General features: G+C 44.1%; 1 protein-coding gene across 1 annotated transcript in view; it reads left to right on the top strand.

Annotated features, from left to right (window-relative positions):
* Positions 1 to 523: 523 nt before the first annotated feature.
* The window catches only part of LOC101105935 (membrane cofactor protein-like), a 34,881-nt gene continuing 17,284 nt past the window's right edge, over positions 524 to 18,120 (top strand). Inside the window, exons 1-4 of the mRNA XM_027976095.3 lie at positions 524 to 716; positions 6,500 to 6,688; positions 7,027 to 7,129; positions 17,954 to 18,039. Of these exons, the coding sequence (XP_027831896.3) occupies positions 674 to 716; positions 6,500 to 6,688; positions 7,027 to 7,129; positions 17,954 to 18,039 (421 nt within the window). The 5' untranslated portion in view covers positions 524 to 673. The remainder of the gene's footprint in view (positions 717 to 6,499; positions 6,689 to 7,026; positions 7,130 to 17,953; positions 18,040 to 18,120) is intronic.

Below are 18,120 nucleotides of genomic sequence, written 5' to 3'. Positions count from 1 at the left end.
GGGCCCAGGTGTCCTGACAATCTGGAGGGCCCCGGGTCCCAAAGGGAGTCATGACGGGTGTCGGTCCCACAGTGACCACTGGCTAAGCTCTAGATTTCTATCTTCAGGTTGTGACGCTTGATTTTTCCGGAAAAAGGACAATGATGACCACGCCAGCCCTTTATTCCTTTCCACCCTTCCTGCGTAAGGTGGTTAGCAGTCTTTTCACCAATAGCCGGTGAACCAGCTATTCCCGCCGAGTCGCCGCGGCCCTCCTTCAGGTCTGCAGGCAGAGGAACTAGAGACGCGCGGTGTGCCGACGTCTCCGCGCCCACGGGGAACCCTCTGTAGCGCCGCGCCCCGCCCCGCCCGGCGCAGGAACCGCCCCTAAAGCGCGGGGACCGCCCTCCCGGAGCAGGGACCGCTCCTGGCGCCGAGGCCCCGCCTTGCAGCCCGCTCATTGGCCCCGCTAGACACTAACCCCGCCCCCGGCACGGCCCAGTCACGCCCCACCGCGTTACAGCTCCGGACACCTGTGAGTCTGGGGATTGTTGCGTCTGGCAACCGAGCTCAGAGGTCCACCGTCTGGGCTCAGCTTTCCCGCTGGTCTCCCCGAAAGTGACAGAGGCTTTCGTATCGCGCAAGCCCCTCCTGGTCGCCCCGGGAGTCCCCCTTTGTTTGGTGCCTCATAGGGATGCTTTTGGTGGTCCTCGTGCTTCTGCTGCCCACAGTCTCCGGTAGGAGCCTGCAGAGTGTGCGCGCTGGTGGGGAACCGGAGCGGCTCGCGAGGCCGGCCGACTGGAACCGAGGGTGGGAGGAGATTTGCTTTTAGTCTCTCGTGAGAGTCGCGGGGCTGGGTCCACTCCGGGGTCATAAGGAATTGGGGTAGAAAGCGTGACCAGCGCGTCCGCGGGTCGTGCTGCGTGGAGTAGGGACCACATAGCGCTGGAAGAGACGTCTTGCTTGCGGTGGGAACTCAGCGGTGCGGGGTGATGGGCGAAGCTGAGGCTTACCAAGGGCCAGGCTGGTGTTCTTCAGTCGCTAGTCGTATCTGACTCTGCAAATCCATGGACTGCAGCAAACCAGGCTTCCCTGTCCTTCACCATCTCCTGGAGTTTGCTCAGACTCATGTCCATTGAATCGGTGATGCCATTCAATCATCTCGTCCTCTGCCGTCCCCCTCTCTTCCTGCCTTCAATCTTTCCCAGCATCAGGGTCTTTTCCAACGAGTCAGTTCTCATCAGTTCAGTTCAGTTCAGTCGCTCAGTCGTGTCCGACTCTTTGAGACCCCATGAATCGCGGCATGCCAGGCCTCCCTGTCCATCACCAACTCCCGGAGTTCACTCAGACTCGAACCACAGGACTGCTGACCTGGCGCTGGTGGTGACGGTTTGCTCAGGTGCCTGGGAATGTAGTTAGGCTGCTCTTGCGCCTGTGGGGAGGGTTTGCCCTATATTCTCTGGGCAGTTTGATAACTTGGGAGTAGGGGTGTTTGTGCCCCTGGGGCTTGGCTGGGCTAGGGGAGCCCACACAAAGTGTTCCCTAGTGTGTACTTTGTAGAAGTGGCCATCCAGTGGTGCCGAGTGTGGGCCCAGGAAGCTACTGCTTGCTTTGTGTGGGGCTGGGAAGTTCATTTGGAGGTCAGGTAAGAACGTGTGCTGGGTGGGGCCCCCCACCCACTCCCCCCACCCTCCCAGTTCCTCTTTGGTGGTGGAGGCTGTAACTCAGGATCCTGGAGGCAGCAGAAGTCACCATCCTTGTGCCCCACGTGGTGATGCCATTGACGCTGGCAGCAGCAAGGCACCAACACCCAAGACGTATAGAAAGTAATAAGGTGGCCACTGGGCAAGACCTGTGAAAGAGGCAATGGAGGATGAAAGTGCCCACTTGCAGATATTGCCAGAGGCAGCACAGAGGAGAGAAACCAAAGACTTGTGCTGTAGTGCCACCTGCTGGGGAAAAAATCTTTTAATTTCTAATGGGTTGAATCATTCTCTTCCTGCCTTACTGCACCTGCTGCTGCTGCTAAGTCGCTTCAGTCATGTCCGACTCTGTGTGACCCCATAGAAGGCAGCCCACCAGGCTCCCCCATCCCTGGGATTCTCCAGGCAAGAGCACTGGAGTGGGTTGCCATTTCCTTCTCCAGTGCATGAAAGTGAAAAGTGAAAGGGAAGTTGCTCAGTCATGTTTGACTCTTCTCGACCCCATGCACTGCAGCCTACCAGGCTCCTCTGTCCATGGGATTTTCCAGGCAAGAGTACTGGAGTGGGGTGCCATCACCTTCTCCACCTAGTTACCCTCATACTTTTTATGCATGTTAAAGTTCCAAAGAAGTAAGTTAACCATGTATAGGAGTGAATTCTAACTGATCAAAATACTGTATGTGATGTTTTATAAAAACATTAAGCCTTTTATACCCCAACCTACCTGCTGGGGGCCTACCTGCAAAGGAAGGCAAACAGACAAAAAGTAAGAAACAGTCATGAATTGTTTCTGAAGACTTGGATTCAGTGTCTTTTCTTTACAACTGATGATGCATCTACCATCCAGTTTCATCTTCCCCACCGACTGGAACCATGATTTTGTAGCACATTTTCCAAGTTTGATAAAAAGGTGTGCAGTGTTATAGAATATAGATGTTCTTGCTTACAAGCTTTGTGCCAGCCTTCTAAAAAGTTCATTAATCAAGCTTGGACATTAATTTCAATAAACTTTTGTTTTTTATATTCATTAAAAAAAAATAGTTTGTGTAGACAATGAGAGAAGGGGGCAAGATAGTCAGGTTTCAATGAGATTTCACTTTGATCAGAGACCAGAATTTTCCTGAAGGTACTACCTGGGCAGGGATCTGGTTTTGTGCTCGAGTACCAGAGTAATGTTTAAATTTAGTGAGCAGGTAGAAAGTCTCTGCACGACTTTTCTAAGTGTACAGAAGGTGATATGTAGTAGAGACTGTTTCATCTTCTTGAAACTCATCTGGAAAATTAGGGAATTTTATGATGCAGCCTATCATATTATATAATGGCATCTGCTGTTAATGTATAGCATTGAAATCTAATAATTATTATATTGTAAATTATCTAGAAAAAAACTTAGTCACTATTTTTCTGAAACGAGAAATGTTTAGTTTGAAAATCTTCACAGGAGTAAAGAATTCAGTATTCTGAGTAAGAGAAGAAATTTGGTAATTGAAAAGCATGATATTGGACTCAATCATTACAGTGTTTAAACCTTGTATTCAACCGGTTACCAAAGCATACATTCCAAACTGTATATAGTTGAAAGTGTGCCTTTCATGATGCTTGTTAGTGGGAAGAAATACTCGTTAGCTGAATGGATTAAACCATCACATTGACATTTCTTTTCTTTTCTTATTAGAAATTCTTTCATGATATGGTTTTGAGATAGGTAGTGAAATCAAATACATAAACAAATGACACTTGTATAATTTAATTATGGACATGCTATTAACTTGATTTCTCTCTTGGTTCCAGGAAACTCTGAATGATGTTATATATTTGTATCTATTAATAGGAATCATATTGCATTTCTAATCCATTTTTTTCCTATTGCAAAATGATGATGAATATTCAGTATATTTAATGTTATTAATAAAATTCAACACTATACTGATCTTTTTGTTCTTGTTCAGTCACTAAGTTGTGTTCGACTCTTTGCAATCCCATGATTTGCAGCAAACCAAGCTTCCCTGTCCTTCACTGTCTCCCAGAGCTTGCTCAAATTTACATCCATGGAGTCGGTAATGTTATCTAACCATCTCATTCTCTGCCCCCCCGGTACTCTTTTTGCCTTCAATCCTTCCCAGCATCAGGATCTTTTCCAATGAATTGGCTCTTCGCATCAGGTGGCCAAAGTTTTGGAGTTTCAACTTCAGCACCAGTCTTTCCAGTGAATATTAGGATTGACTGGTCTGATCTCCTTGCTGTCCAAGGGACTTGCAAGAGTCTTCTCCAGCACCACAATTCCAAAGCATTAGTTTTTTGGCACTCAGCCTTCTTTATGGTCCAATTCTCATATCCGTACATGACTACTGGAAAAACCATAGCTTTGACTATACATACCTTTATCAGCAAAGTGATGTCTTTACTTTTTAACACATTCTCTAGGTTTGTCATAGCTTTCCTTCCAAGGAGCAAACATCTTTTGATTTCATGGCTGCAGTCACTGTCCGCAGTGATTTTGGAGCCCAAGAAAATGAAAATCTGTCACTGCTTCTACTTTTTCCACATCTATTTGCCATGAAGTGATGGGGCCTGATGCCGTGATCTTGGCTTTTTGAATGCTGAGTTTCAAGCCAGCTTTTTCACTCTCCTCTTTCTCCTTCAAAAGGCTCTTTAGTACTGATCTTTGCAAAGTTTTTAATAACTACATCTTTTTTGTTTGTTTGTTTGTTGCTTTTGTTTTTGGCAGTTGATTGAGGAGAATTCGTATATTAAGACCTGAATACTGGAAATGTTGAAAACATTTTGCCAAAAGTGGATTTCAGCACGTGGTGTAGTGAAATGTTGGACCGAATTTCAAGAGAGGAGCTTAGAATTTAGAAAATGATGAAAAAGGAGGATAACATTCACTTGTTTAGAGTTCTCTCTTGACTAGTCTTTCCATCTAAAGACCTAGACCCAAAGAATAAGAAAGAAAATTTCCCTCAGGGATCAAAATAGTCTATCTCCCATCTCTTTAGGTCCTATAACCTTATAGGAGAGGCTTCTGCATCCTTTTAGCACTTCAGGACTTTAACCAATGTGTCTCCACCATAATATTTTACATTATTTTCTAACAGATTTATAAGATTTTCAAGAGCACAGATAATTAAAAGGAAGAGGACTTGCTGAAGTAGGAACAACACTATTCTAGGGAAGAACCCCCCCCCCCAAAAAAAAGGACAGAGGTAAAAAAAAATTCTAAAAGTGTAACAATATAGCAGCTTTACAGTCCGGATGCATTGGATAAACAGCCCAAAGAGCTACTGCAGGGGGCATTTAAGGGAATGCATAATTCATTAATCAGTGAAAGAAGATTAAATTATTACTACTGGAACATCCAAGAAACCAATTTTTACTAAGGCTATTCAAAGTAATAAAATTTGATATTTCTTTTTTTTTCTTTTTACTTTATTTTACTTTACAATACTGTATTGGTTTTGCCATACATTGACATGAATCCACCACGGGTGTACATGCGATCCCAAGCATGAACCCCCCTCCCTCCTCCCTCCCCACAACACCCCTCTGGGTCATCCCTGTGCACCAGCCCCAAGCATGCTGTATCCTGCATCGGACATAGACTGGTGATTCGATTCTTACATCATAGAATACATGTTTCAATGCCATTATCCCAAATCATCCCATCCTCTCCCTCTCCCTCTGAGTCCAAAGTCCGCTATACACTATCTGTGTCTTTTTTGCTGTCTCGCATACAGGGTCATCATTGCCATCTTTCTACATTCCATATATATGCGTTAGTATACTGCATTGGTGTTTTCCTTTATGGCTTACTTCACTCTGTATAATCGGCTCCAGTTTCATCCATCTCATTAGAACTGATTCAAATCTATTCTTTTTAACGGCTGAGTAATACTCCATTGTGTATATGTACCACAGCTTTCTTATCCATTCATCTGCTGATGGACATCTAGGTTGTTTCCATGTCCTGGCTATTATAAACAGTGCTGCGATGAACATTGGGGTACATGTGTCTCTTTCAATTCTGGTTTCCTTGGTGTGTATGCCCAGCAGTGGAATTGCTGGGTCATATGGCAGTTCTATTTGCAATTTTTAAGGAATCTCCACACTGTTCTCCATAGTGGCTGTACTAGTTTGCATATTTCAAGGTTTCCATTTATTTGCAAAATGCTCAATTCACTGATACAAAACACATAAGAGGAAGTAATAATTTTAAATATTTTAGTCAATATTTATTTTGATCTCTGATATCCACAAGGCTTATTTGATATTTACCTCTTGCCATAGTATGTCTTGAGCAGCCAGGGTGTACAGGGTGTAGTACAAAAAGAAGGTATATGCTCTCTGCCCTCTAGGGCCTTGCTTTCTGAGAGGAAACTGAGCCCGAAGTGATAGGTGATCATAGGTTTGTGTTTCAAACTATGGAAGCATAATCTGAGCAGAGTGCCATAGACTACAGAAGACCTCTTAGAGGAGAGGTGAATGTCAAAATACTGAATTTAGAAAGAAGTGGGGAAGGACACATACCTATAAACATATTTCAAAACCAAAAACATTGATGCTATCTCTTCAATTTAGTGTTGAACGAAACTTCACCTTAATCCTCAACAAACCAAAAGCTCATAGATTATCATTTAAAATAAGCAAGACACATCCTTTGCTGCAATTACCACTTGGGTAAAAGCAAGAACAGTCATTTAAAACCTTGCCAAGAATCTTTCGATTTATTCTGTACTACATACCTGATGCCAGGCCACAGTCCCCGCCTGATGAAATAAACTACTTTATTTTTATCCTCTTATTCTCTTTATTCCTAGATGCCTGTGGTGATCCACCAAGGTTTGAAACTATGAGGCTCCGGGGTGCGCCTAAGCCCAGGTATCGTCCTGGGGAACGTGTACAATATGACTGTCGCCTAGGTTTCAAGCCCATAGTTCCTCTTCGTTCCAGATCTGCTGTTTGTGAGGATGACAATACATGGTCAGCTCTCGAGGAGGCCTGTACGAGTAAGGAAACTTTATTCTTTTATTATTGTCTGGAGAGTTTCACACCTTTTAGTGCATGTATTCATCTGCTTCAGTGATGGTTTTCTCATTGAATATAGGTTTTAGATGGCAATGCATCTTTTCAGGCTTAAAAAATCCCCAGAGAATAATCTTCTTGGCAATTGGTTACCTGGGTAGATATGAATCATGTTTCGCCATATAATATGGAAAGGAAATAATAATTAAATGAATAATAAGATCCCCATGGGTTCAAACAAGAATTGTAGAATTTTGAATTTGATTTAAATCTATTTTTTGGAATTGCTGTAAACCAACAAATTTTTAATATTTTCTCTTAGGAAAATCATGTCCTAATCTGGGAGATCCAGTGAATGGTCAAGTTTACTTCGTCAATGGAAGTGTTCTGTTTGGTTCACAGGCTCACTTTGTTTGTAATCAGGGGTAAGTAAGATGTTACTTACAGAAAATAAGGTTCAGTTCAGTTCAGTTGCTCAGTCGTGTCTGACTCTTTGCAACCCCATGAACCGCAGCACGCCAGGCCTCGCTGTCCATCACCAACTCCCAAAGTTCACCCAAACCCATGTCCATCGAGTGGATGATGCCATCCAACCATCTCATCCTCTGTCGTCCCCTTCTCCTCCTGCCCTCAATCTTTCCCAGCATCAGGGTCTTTTCCAATGAGTCAACTCTTCCCATGAGGTGGCCAAAGTACTGGAGTTTCAGCTTCAACATCAGTCCTTCCAATGAACATCCAGGACTGATCTCCTTTAGAATGGACTGGTTGGATCTCCTTGCAGTTCAAGGGACTCTCAAGAGTCTTCGCCAACACCACAGTTCAAAAGCGTCAATTCTTCAGTGCTCAGCTCTTTTTGTAGTCCAACTCTCACATCCATACATGACTACTGGAAAATCCATAGCCTTGACTAGACGGACCTTTGTTGGCAAAGTAGTGTCTCTGCTTTTTAATATGCTTTCTAAGTTGGTCATAACTTTCCTTCCAAGGAGTAAGCGTCTTTTAATTTCATGGCTGCAGTCACCATCTGCAGTGATTTTCGAGCCCAGAAAAATAAAGTCTGACACTGTTTCCACTGTTTCCCCATCTATTTCCCATGAAGTGATGGGACTGGATGCCATGATCTTCGTTTTCTGAATGTTGAACTTTAAGCCAACTTTTTTACTCTCCTCTTTTACTTTCATCAAGAGGCTTTTTAGCTCCTCTTCACTTTGTGCCATAAGGGTGGTGTCATCTGCATATCTGAGGTGATTGATATTTCTCCCGGCAATCTTGATTCCAGCTTGTGCTTCTTTCAGCCCAGCGTTTCTCATGATGTACTCTGCATATAAGTTAAATAAGCAGGTTGACAATATACAGCCTTGACTTACTCCTTTTCCTATTTGGAACCAGTCTGTTGTTCCATGTCCAGTTCTAACTGTTACTTCCTGACCTGCATACAGGTTTCTCAAGAGGCAGGTCAGGTAGGTTTTAATTGTAATCTCCTCACATGTTTTCTTATAATTTTCTTTTTCTCATTCTCTCCTGGGACCTCTGTAATTTGAATGTTGGTTTGCATAATGTTTTCCCAGAGGTCTCTGAGACTGTCCTCTCTTATTTTCATTCTTTTTTATTCTCTCCTTCAGTTATTTCTCCCATTCTATCTTCCTGCTCACTTACCTTTCTTTTGGCTCGGTTGTTTTGCTATTGGCTGCCTCTGGTGTACTCTTTGTTTCAGCTATTGCCTTGCTCATTGCTGATTGACAATTCTTTATTTCTTCCAAGTCCTTATTAAACATTTCTCGTATCTTCTCTATCCATGCCTCCATCCTATCTGTCTATGCCTCCATTTTATTTCTGAGATTTTGGCTCATCTTTACTCCCATTACTCTAAACTTTTTCGGGTAGACTGCGTATTCTCTCTTCATTTGTCTCGTCTTGTGAGTTCTTACCAGGCTCTTTCATGTGCTACACGCTTCTTTGTCTTTTTAGTTTGTTTCACTTACTGTGCTTGGGTCTACTTTTCACAGGCTGCAAGGATGTAGTTCCTCTTACTTGTGATGTCTGTCTCCCATGGGTGGGGTTGCTTTCCTGGTAGGGAGTGCCAGTTCCTGTTATGGTGGTTGAAGGTGGATCTTGCCTCTAAAGGGCAGTGCTATACATCCAGTAGTGTATTTTGAGATGTCTGTGAACTTGGTATGGCTTTGAGCAGACTGTCTGCTGATGGGTAGGGTTCTATTCCTGTTTTTCTAATTGTTTGGCATGAAGTGTCCAGCACTGGAGCTTGCTGGCCTTTGTGTCAGGCCAGGTCTTATGGTTGAGATGGAGGCCTTTTGGAGACTTCTTGCCAATTAATATTCCATGAGGCTGGAAGTTCTCTCATCATGGATCAGGTCTCCTATCTCAGAGTTTCAGGCCTGACCCCATTGCTGGAGCACCAAGATTCCACAAGCCATACAGCACAGAAGAGAAAGAGAAAGAAAAAGACAGAAAAAAAAGAAAAATTAAAACAAACAAAGGCCCAAGGCAAATATTAAAAGCAGCACTTAACATGTAATAACGTACTATCAAACTCACAAACTCAAAATTATTTTTTAAAGAATGAAAATGGGAACAAAAAAATGAAAAGAGCAATTAAACCATAAACAAACCCATAAATGAAAACAAACAGTAGAAACTAGACTAGCAGAAATACAGAATCAAAAACATGGGGAAAACTGTAATATAATGAGAAAGTACTGTGGAAATAGGAAAACCATTTTTAAAATTTATTTAAAGGCAAAAAGCATTAAGTAAAGGAAAAATAAAAGCAGTAGTAAAGAATAACAATAAAACAATACAAAAAAAGAAGAGAGAAAAATATATAGAGAAAGACTGTAGTAAGAATATTTTCCTGTGGCTTTCATTTGTCCATGTCCACGTCACACTGAGAGCTCCAGTAAGTCTGCCTACTCAGAAAGGCCTCCAAAAATTCTAGGAAGGTCTCTGAAACCTGCTGTGGGCACTGTGGGGTCAACTCAGATTCAGATCTGGTTTTACTCCAGCTTTCACTTGCTTACAAAGTCTCACAGTCCACAGCCTTAAGCTAATTGTGGGGATTTAGTTGGCTGCTCCTGGGGCTACACAGGGAATTCCCTTCCTCTGAGTCCCTGGCGCTCAGTCTTGGTTTTGGTCCCATCTCCTTTTATAGACCATCCTCTGGTGTGTGTTCCCCACCCAGGCAATGGCGGCAAAGGCTGTGGCTTATTAGAACTCACTTGCTTAGTCAGTCCGGGCAAAGGGAGCAATATGCCGGACACAGTTGGGATGTGCAAGGAAAACCTGTGGCAGCAGAGACCTGTAGGAAATTAGTACAGCCTCAGGCAGTTGTCTGCTCCCCCAGGGAAACTGGCCCCAGGTCGAGAGTCCCTTGGCAGCGCCAAGTAGCACAGGTACGGGCAGTGACTTTTGCCTGCTGACAGCTTGGTAGAGGCTGTGGTGGACGTCATGCCAACCTCTGGGGCGGGGGTCTGCCATGGCACTTTGTCCCCTATCTCTGGCACTTGCTTTGGTGGCAGCCAGCCTGCTTGCCCACCTCTGGGACCACAGACCCCAGCCCATCTCACCTCTGGCATTCATGAAGGCAGTGTCTTGCTGTCTGCAAGCCCACAGAGTTGGAAGGTCCCCACAGCAATGATCTCTTACCTCTCTGGCTGGCACAGACTTTTCCCTGGAATCCCTCGGCTGTGCTGCACGGGGCCCTTCAGGCTTTCATCATGGCCCTTACCCCAGTCCTCTCCCAATGGCCCAATCTCCAAAGCCCGAGCCTCAACACCCAGCCACCACTCACCATGGCAGGCACGCAAACAAATGTCTCAGACTGGGAAGTGCTGTCAGCACTGAGGTCTGTGGTGAATTCTTTCCACTTCTTTTTCCAAGGACCTGTTTGCGGGCTCCCCTCTGAGGTTCTGAAGCTCACCCCTATCCCCTCCCATTAGGGGATTTGCTAGTGTGTGGAAATGTTCCCTCCTTCACAGCTCCCTCCCAGAGGCACAGGTCATGTCCCTATACCTTTGTCTCCTTTTTAAATTTCTTTTGCCCTACCCTGTTACAGGAAAATTAGCTTGCCTTTTTGAAGTCTGGGGTCTCTGCCAGCATTCCAATATGCTGTAGAAGTTGCTCCAGGTGCGGATTTGCTTTGGTGTATTTGTGGGGAGGAAGATGGTCTCTATGTTTCACTTCTCAGCCATCCTCAAATCCCCGTCTCAGAAGAATTGATGTAACTTCTCTTTTAAACATTTGGCAGAATTAAAGAGTTGAAAAGCATCAGATCCAAGACTTTTTTATTAACGGAAGATTTTTGGTTACTGATTCAATCTACTCGCTTGTCATATTCAATTCAAATTTTATAACTTTTTAATGACATCATGGTAGATACTGTGTTTACATGGATTTGTTCGTTGTATCTAGGCTATCATTTGTTGGCATAAAATTATTCATAGAGATCTCAATATTTTTAATTCTGTAGAAATAAGTGATAATATCCCCATTTAATTTCTGATTTGGGTAATTTAGATTTTTCTTTTTCTCTTAGTCCATCTAGCTAAGGGTTTGTCAGTGTTTTTGCTCTTTTGGAAAACCAACTTTTGGTTTCATTGACATCCCCTACTAATTTCTCTTCTCTATTTTACTGCTTTAATCTTTGTTATTTACTTCCTTCTGGTAGTTTTGGGTTGATATCTTCTTTCACTAATTCCTTAAGTTGTAACATTAGGTTTCTTACGTTAATTGAAGAATAATTTACCTACAAACTAAATTTCTTCAGGCACATCACATAGGGATTGATATTTCTATATACTTAAAAGTGATTACCATGATGTCTATTAATCATCTGTCACCATACGAAGTTGCTACTGCTGCTGCTAAGTCATTTCAGTCGTGTCTGGCTCTGTGTGACCCCATAGACGGCAGCCCACCAGGCTCCCCCGTCCCTGGGATTCTCCAGGCAAGAACACTGGAGTGGGTTGCCATTTCCTTCTCCAATGCATGAAAGTGAAAAGTGAAAGTGAAGTCGCTCAGTCGTGTCCGACTGTTCATGACCCTATGGACTGCAGCCCACCAGGCTCCTCCATCCATGGGATTTTCCAGGCAAGAGTACTGGAGTGGGGTGCCATCGCCTTCTCCGCCATACGAGCTTATTGCACAGTTACTACTGGTTTCCCGCTTTCCTCCTCATAACCTCTTTCTTTCATAACTGGAAACTTGTACCTCCTAGTTTCACTCCCCTAATTCATTCCTCCCTCCACCCCCTCCTCCGGCAGCCGCTCTTTTGTTCTCTGTGGCTGGAGTGCGTTTCTGTTCTGTTGTCTCTCGCTTTCTGTGTAATTGCACTTATAGATGAAGTCATGCAGTGTCTAGCTTTCTCTTTCTTACTTTTCTCACTTTGCATGATATTCTCCAGGCCCATCCCATGTTGTTGCTAATGGCAAGATTTCCCTGTGTTTATGGCTGAGCTATAGTCCATTGTGTTTGTTTATCCATGAGTTCTTAATCCCTTTAGTCTCCTGAAGGCATATAGTTAGCTACTGTATCATCTCTACTTTACGCAGCAGTGAATGTAGGGGTGCTGAGAAAAGTTGAAGGCAAGAGGAGAAGGGAGCGGCAGGGGATGAGATGGTTGGATGGCATCACTGACTCAGTGAACGTGAATTTGAGCAAAACTCCAGGAGACAGTGAAGAAGAGGGGAGCCTGACATGCCGCAGACCAAGGGGGTCGCAAAGAGCAGGACACGACTTAGCGACGGAGCGACTTGTCAACTCCAGAAGTTCCTTTCAGCTTCTTTCTGGTTTTTCTGTCTCCTGTTTGAGATTTCCATGTTTTACACATATTTTCTTGATTTTCTAGATTTCTTCCTTTAGTTTTTTAGGCATCATTAAGGCAGTCTTTTTTTTTTTTTTCTGTCAAATTTCACTGGGGGCCCAGGACCTTGGGGTTTAGGCAAGAGACCTCCCTGCCAGCAAAGAGGTACCATGGTATGGGAATCATTTAATGTTCTTCTGGAGGCGCAGGTTGTTGGTATGAACACATTTCTTCTTGTGGCAGTCGGCAGCATTGAGATGGAAGTGAGCAAATACTTGTGAGAGATTGTTTAGTAGCAGTGTATTTTGGGGCAAACTTGCGAAAGGAAGGCTCAGTGATGCCACCCCACAGGCAAAGCGCCAGGTACAAGTTGAATCCTTTCTTGAATTTGTGGTCTGAGAGTGTGTGGTCAACCTCCAGCTATTTGCCCCCAAAATTCAAAACTGTTAGGCAAACAGGATGTCTCCCTTTTCTTGGATTTTAGCTTTGATATTCTCAGTGATGACATTGAACTTGACCCTGACAGTGAGGTTCTTACTTGCAGGATGTTCATAAAGATCTGCAGCTCTATGTCTCTCACTTAGCCCCCTCACTGAAGAAACAGCAGACAGCAGAACTGGCATTAATTGATTTGCCACTGCAAGTGCCTTCGTAAGACAGTTAGTTTAAAGCCTTTGTCCAGCTCATCTGCCATCAGTTCTTTTTCAAAGACAATGTATTTTGATTTATTTCTTCCTTTGAATGACTCATACTCTCATTTCTTTGCATGTGTTGTGATTTTCTTACTGAACAAAAAACCCTTGAATCTAATACTTTGGTAATTCTAAAAATTAGATTTCCCCTCTTACCTGGGGCTTGCTCTTTGGTGTTGATGTTTTTTGTGTCTCTATGATGAAGATCAGCCTGCTATATAAACTGAAGATTGTCTCAGGTCTTTCCTGAGCCTTTCCCTGGGCACACACTATCACTTACTTATTTCCCCTACAGATGCAGTTGCTTTTGAATGTCCTGATGTTGAATGTCTGCCTCCTGAAAGGGGAAAAAGCAAAAAATGAAAGGGGGAACAAAGGCCACTAAATATTCGCTAAGTCACTTCAGTCGTGTCCGACTCTGTGCGACCCCACAGATGGCAGCCCACTAGGCTCCTCTGTCCCTGGGATTCTCCAGGCAAGAATACTGGAGTGGGTTGCCATTTCCTTCTCCAATGCATTAAAGTGAAAAGTGAAAGTGAAGTCACTCAGTCGTTCCCGACTCTTAGCGACCCCATGGACTGCAGCCTACCAGGCTCCTCCATCCATGGGATTTTCCAGGCAAAAGTGCTGGAGTGGGGTGCCATCGCCTTCTCCTAAATATTTAAGCCCCTTTAAGTTACTTCATACTGTTCATACTGTTCATGGGGTTCTCAAGGCAAGAATACTGAAGTGGTTTGCCATTCCCTTCTCCAGTGGACCACATTCTGTCAGACCTCTCCACCATGACCCGCCTGTCTTGGGTTGCCCTGCGGGCATGGCTTGGTTTCATTGAGTTAGACAAGGCTGTGGTCCTGGTGTGATTAGATTGACTAGTTTTCTGTGAGTATAGTTTCAGTGTGTCTGCCCTCTGATGCCCTCTTACAACACCTACCATCTTGCTTGGGTTTCTCTTACCATGGGCGTGGGGTATCTCTTCACAGCTGCTCCAGCAAAGCACAGCTGCTGCTCCTTACGTTGGACGAGGGGTATCTCCTTACCGCCGCCCTTCCTGACCTTCAACCTGGGATAGCTCCCTAAGGCCCTCCTGCACCCGCGCAGCCACGGCTCCTCGGGTTGCTCCTCCCGGCCGCCCCTGGCGTCGGACGCAGGATAGCTCCTCTTGGCCACTGCCCCTGAACTCGAATGCAGGGTAACTCTTCTGGGCCGCCACCCCTGACCTCGGTCTTGGGTAGCTCCTCTCGGCCATTCCTGCGCGCCGTCGCAGCCTGGCACTCTCAGCCGCTGCCCCTGACCTCGGACGTGGGGTAACTCCTCTCCGCTGCGCTCAGTGCGACAGGTCGCAGCCATCCGCGCTCAGTGTGCGGGGTCAGTATGAAAAGGCAAAATGATAGGATACCGAAAGAGGAACTCCCCAGGTCAGTAGGTGCCCAATATGCTACTGGAGATCAGTGGAGAAATAACTCCAGAAAGAATGAAGGGATGGAGCCAAAGCAAAAACAATACCCAGTTGTGGATGTGACTGGTGACAGAAGCAAGATCCGATGCTGTAAAGAGCAATATTGCATAGGAACCTGGAATGTCAGGTCCATGAATCAAGGCAAATTGGAAGTGGTCAAACAGGAGATGGCAAGGGTGAACGTCGACATTCTAGGAATCAGCAAACTGAAATGGACTAGAATGGGTGAATTTAACTCAGATCAGGAATCCTTCAGAAGAAATGGAGTAGCCATCATGGTCAAGAAAAGAGTCCGAAATGCAGTACTTGGATGCAATCTCAAAAACGACAGAATGATCTCTGTTCGTCTCCAAGGCAAACCATTCAATATCACAGTTATTCAAGTCTATGCCCCAACCAGTAATGCTGAAGAAACTGAAGTTGAATGGTTTTATGAACACCTACAAGACCTATTAGAACTAACACCCAAAAAGATGTCCTTTTCATTATAGGGGACTGGAATGCAAAAGTAGGAAGTCAAGAAACACCTGCAGTAACAGGCAAATTTGGCCTTGGAATACGAAATGAAGCAGGGCAAAGACTAATAGTTTTGCCAAGGAAATGCACTGGTCATAGCAAACACCCTCTTCCAAAACACAAGAGAAGACTCTACACATGGACATCACCAGATGGTCAACACCGAAATCTGATTATATTCTTTGCAGCCAAAGATGCAGAAGCTCTATACAGTCAGCAAAAACAAGACTGGAAGCTGTCTGTGGCTCAGATCATGAACTCCTTATTACCAAATTCAGACTCAAATTGAAGAAAGTAGGGAAAACCGCTAGACCAATCAGGTATGACCTAATTCAAATCCCTTATGATTATACAGTGGAAGTGAGAAATAGATTTAAGAGACTAGATCTGATAGATAGAGTGTCTGATGAACTATGGAATGAGGTTCGTGACATTGTACAGGAGACAGGGATCAAGACCATCCCCATGGAAAAGAAATGCAAAAAAGCAAAATGACTGTCTGGGGAGGATTTACAAATAGCTGTGAAAAGAAGAGAGGCAAAAAGCAAAGGACAAAAGGAAAGATATAAGCATCTGAATGCAGAGTTCCAGAGAATAGCAAGAAGAGATAAGAAAGCCTTCCTCAGTGATCAATGCAAAGAAATAGAGGAAAACAACAGAATGGGAAAGACCAGAGACCTCTTCAAGAAAATTAGAGATACCAAGGGAACATTTCATGCAAAGATGGGCTCAATAAAGGACAGAAATGGTATGGACCTAACAGAAGCAGAAGATATTAAGAAGAGGTGGCAAGAATACATGGAAGAACTGTACAAAAAAGATCTTCACAACCAAGATAATCACGATGGTGTGATCACTCACCTAGAGCCAGACATCCTGGAATGTGAAGTCAAGTGGGCCTTGGAAAGCATCGCTATGAACAAAGCTAGTGGAGGTGATGGAATTCCAGTTGAGCTATTTCAAATCCTGAAAGATGATGCTGTGAAAGTGCTGCACTCAATATGCCAGAAAATTGGGAAAACTCAGCAGTGGCCACAGGACTGGAAAAGGTCAGTTTTCGTTCCAATCCCAAAGAAAGGCAATGCCAAAGATTTCTCAAACTATCGCACAATTGCACTCATCTCACATGCTAGTAAAGTAATGCTCAAAATTCTCCAAGCCAGGCTTCAGCAGTACATGAACCGTGAACTTCCAGATGTTCAAGCTGGTTTTAGAAAAGGCAGAGGAACCAGAGATCAAATTGCCAACATCCTCTGGATCATGGAAAAAGCAAGAGAGTTCCAGAAAAACATCTACTTCTGCTTTATTAACTATGCCAAAGCCTTTGACTGTGTGGATCACAATAAACTGTGGAAAATTCTGAAAGAGATGGGAATACCAGACCACCTGACCTGCCTCTTGAGAAACCTATATGCAGGTCAGGAAGCAACAGTTAGAACTGGATATGGAACAACAGACTGGTTCCAAATAGGAAAAGGAGTATGTCAAGGCTGTATATTGTCACCCTGCTTATTTAACTTCTATGCAGAGTACATCATGAGAAACGCTGGGCTGGAAAAGCACAAGCTGGAATCAAGATTGCCGGGTGAAATATCAAATAACCTCAGATATGCAGATGACACCATCCTTATGGCAGAAAGTGAAGAGGAACTTAAAAGCCTTTTGATGAAAGTGAAAGAGGAGAGTGAAAAAGTTGGCCCAAGTTCCACATTCAGAAAACGAAGATCATGGCATCTGGTCTCATCACTTCATGGCAAATAGATGGGGAAACAGTGTCAGACTTTATTTTGGGGGGCTCCAAAATCACTGCAGATGGTGACTGCAGCCATGAAATTAAAAGACTCTTACTCCTTGAAAGGAAAGTTATGAGCAACCTAGATAGCATATTCAAAAGCAGAGACATTACTTTGCCGACTAAGGTCCATCTAGTCAAGGCTATGGTTTTTCCAGTGGTCATGTATGGATGTGAGAGTTGGACTGTAAAGAAGGCTGAGTGCTAAAGAATTGATGCTTTTGAACTGTGGTGTTGAAGAAGACTCTTGAGAGTCCCTTGGACTGCAAGGGGATCCAACCCGTCCATTCTAAAGGAGATCAGTCCTGGCTGTTCTTTGGAAGGAATGATGCTAAAGCTGAAAGTCAAGTACTTGGCCACCTGATGTGAAGAGTTGACTCATTGGAAAAGACTCTGATGCTGGCAGGGATTGTGGGCAGGAGGAGAAGGGGACGACAGAGGATGAGATGGCTGGATGGCATCATGGACTCCATGGACGTGAGTTTGAGTGAACTCCGGGAGTTGGTGATGGACAGGGAGGCCTGGCGTGCTGCGTTTCATGGGGTCGCAAAGAGTCAGACATGACTGAGCGACTGAACTGAACTGATGGGATTTCTCAAGCTCAAGGCAGTCATGGAGCTGGAACTTGAATGCCAGGCAGGCAAGTTCTAGGGCCCTGATTTCTCTGCTTAGTCCTTACTGAGGAAAATGGTGTGAGCACAGAGTAGAAGTCAGCGTGTAATACACTTGCCGGAGGGAGCAGAGGGGCTACACTGACCAGCGTGACAGTAATTTACACATTTGACTGTAGGCCAAAGGGGGTCCCCATGCAGAAACTCTCTTCAGTTGAGTTCCAGATTTAGCATATCCATAATATTTTAAGAAACTTCTTTTTCAATTTACTGTAGTGTAGAAAGACAACCCTATTAATATTTTTTTCATTTTTATCCACAACTTCTAATTGCTAAAGAACATAGCAACTGTTCTTTTCTCATTTAGTTTTTATATGATTGGAGCAAGAATTCTACATTGTGAAATTTCTGAAAATAATGTGAACTGGAATGATGATCCCCCAGTATGTGAAAGTAAGTATATCCTCTCTTTAGCATATAGAGTGGCAGTTCTCAAACTTTTTGATGTGGTGAGTGTGAGTGAGTGAAAGGTGC

This window comes from Ovis aries, chromosome 12 (assembly GCF_016772045.2).
Source record: "Ovis aries strain OAR_USU_Benz2616 breed Rambouillet chromosome 12, ARS-UI_Ramb_v3.0, whole genome shotgun sequence".
In the NCBI taxonomy this organism is placed as follows: Eukaryota; Metazoa; Chordata; class Mammalia; order Artiodactyla; family Bovidae; genus Ovis; species Ovis aries.
This window is presented reverse-complemented; position numbering and strand designations above follow the sequence as displayed.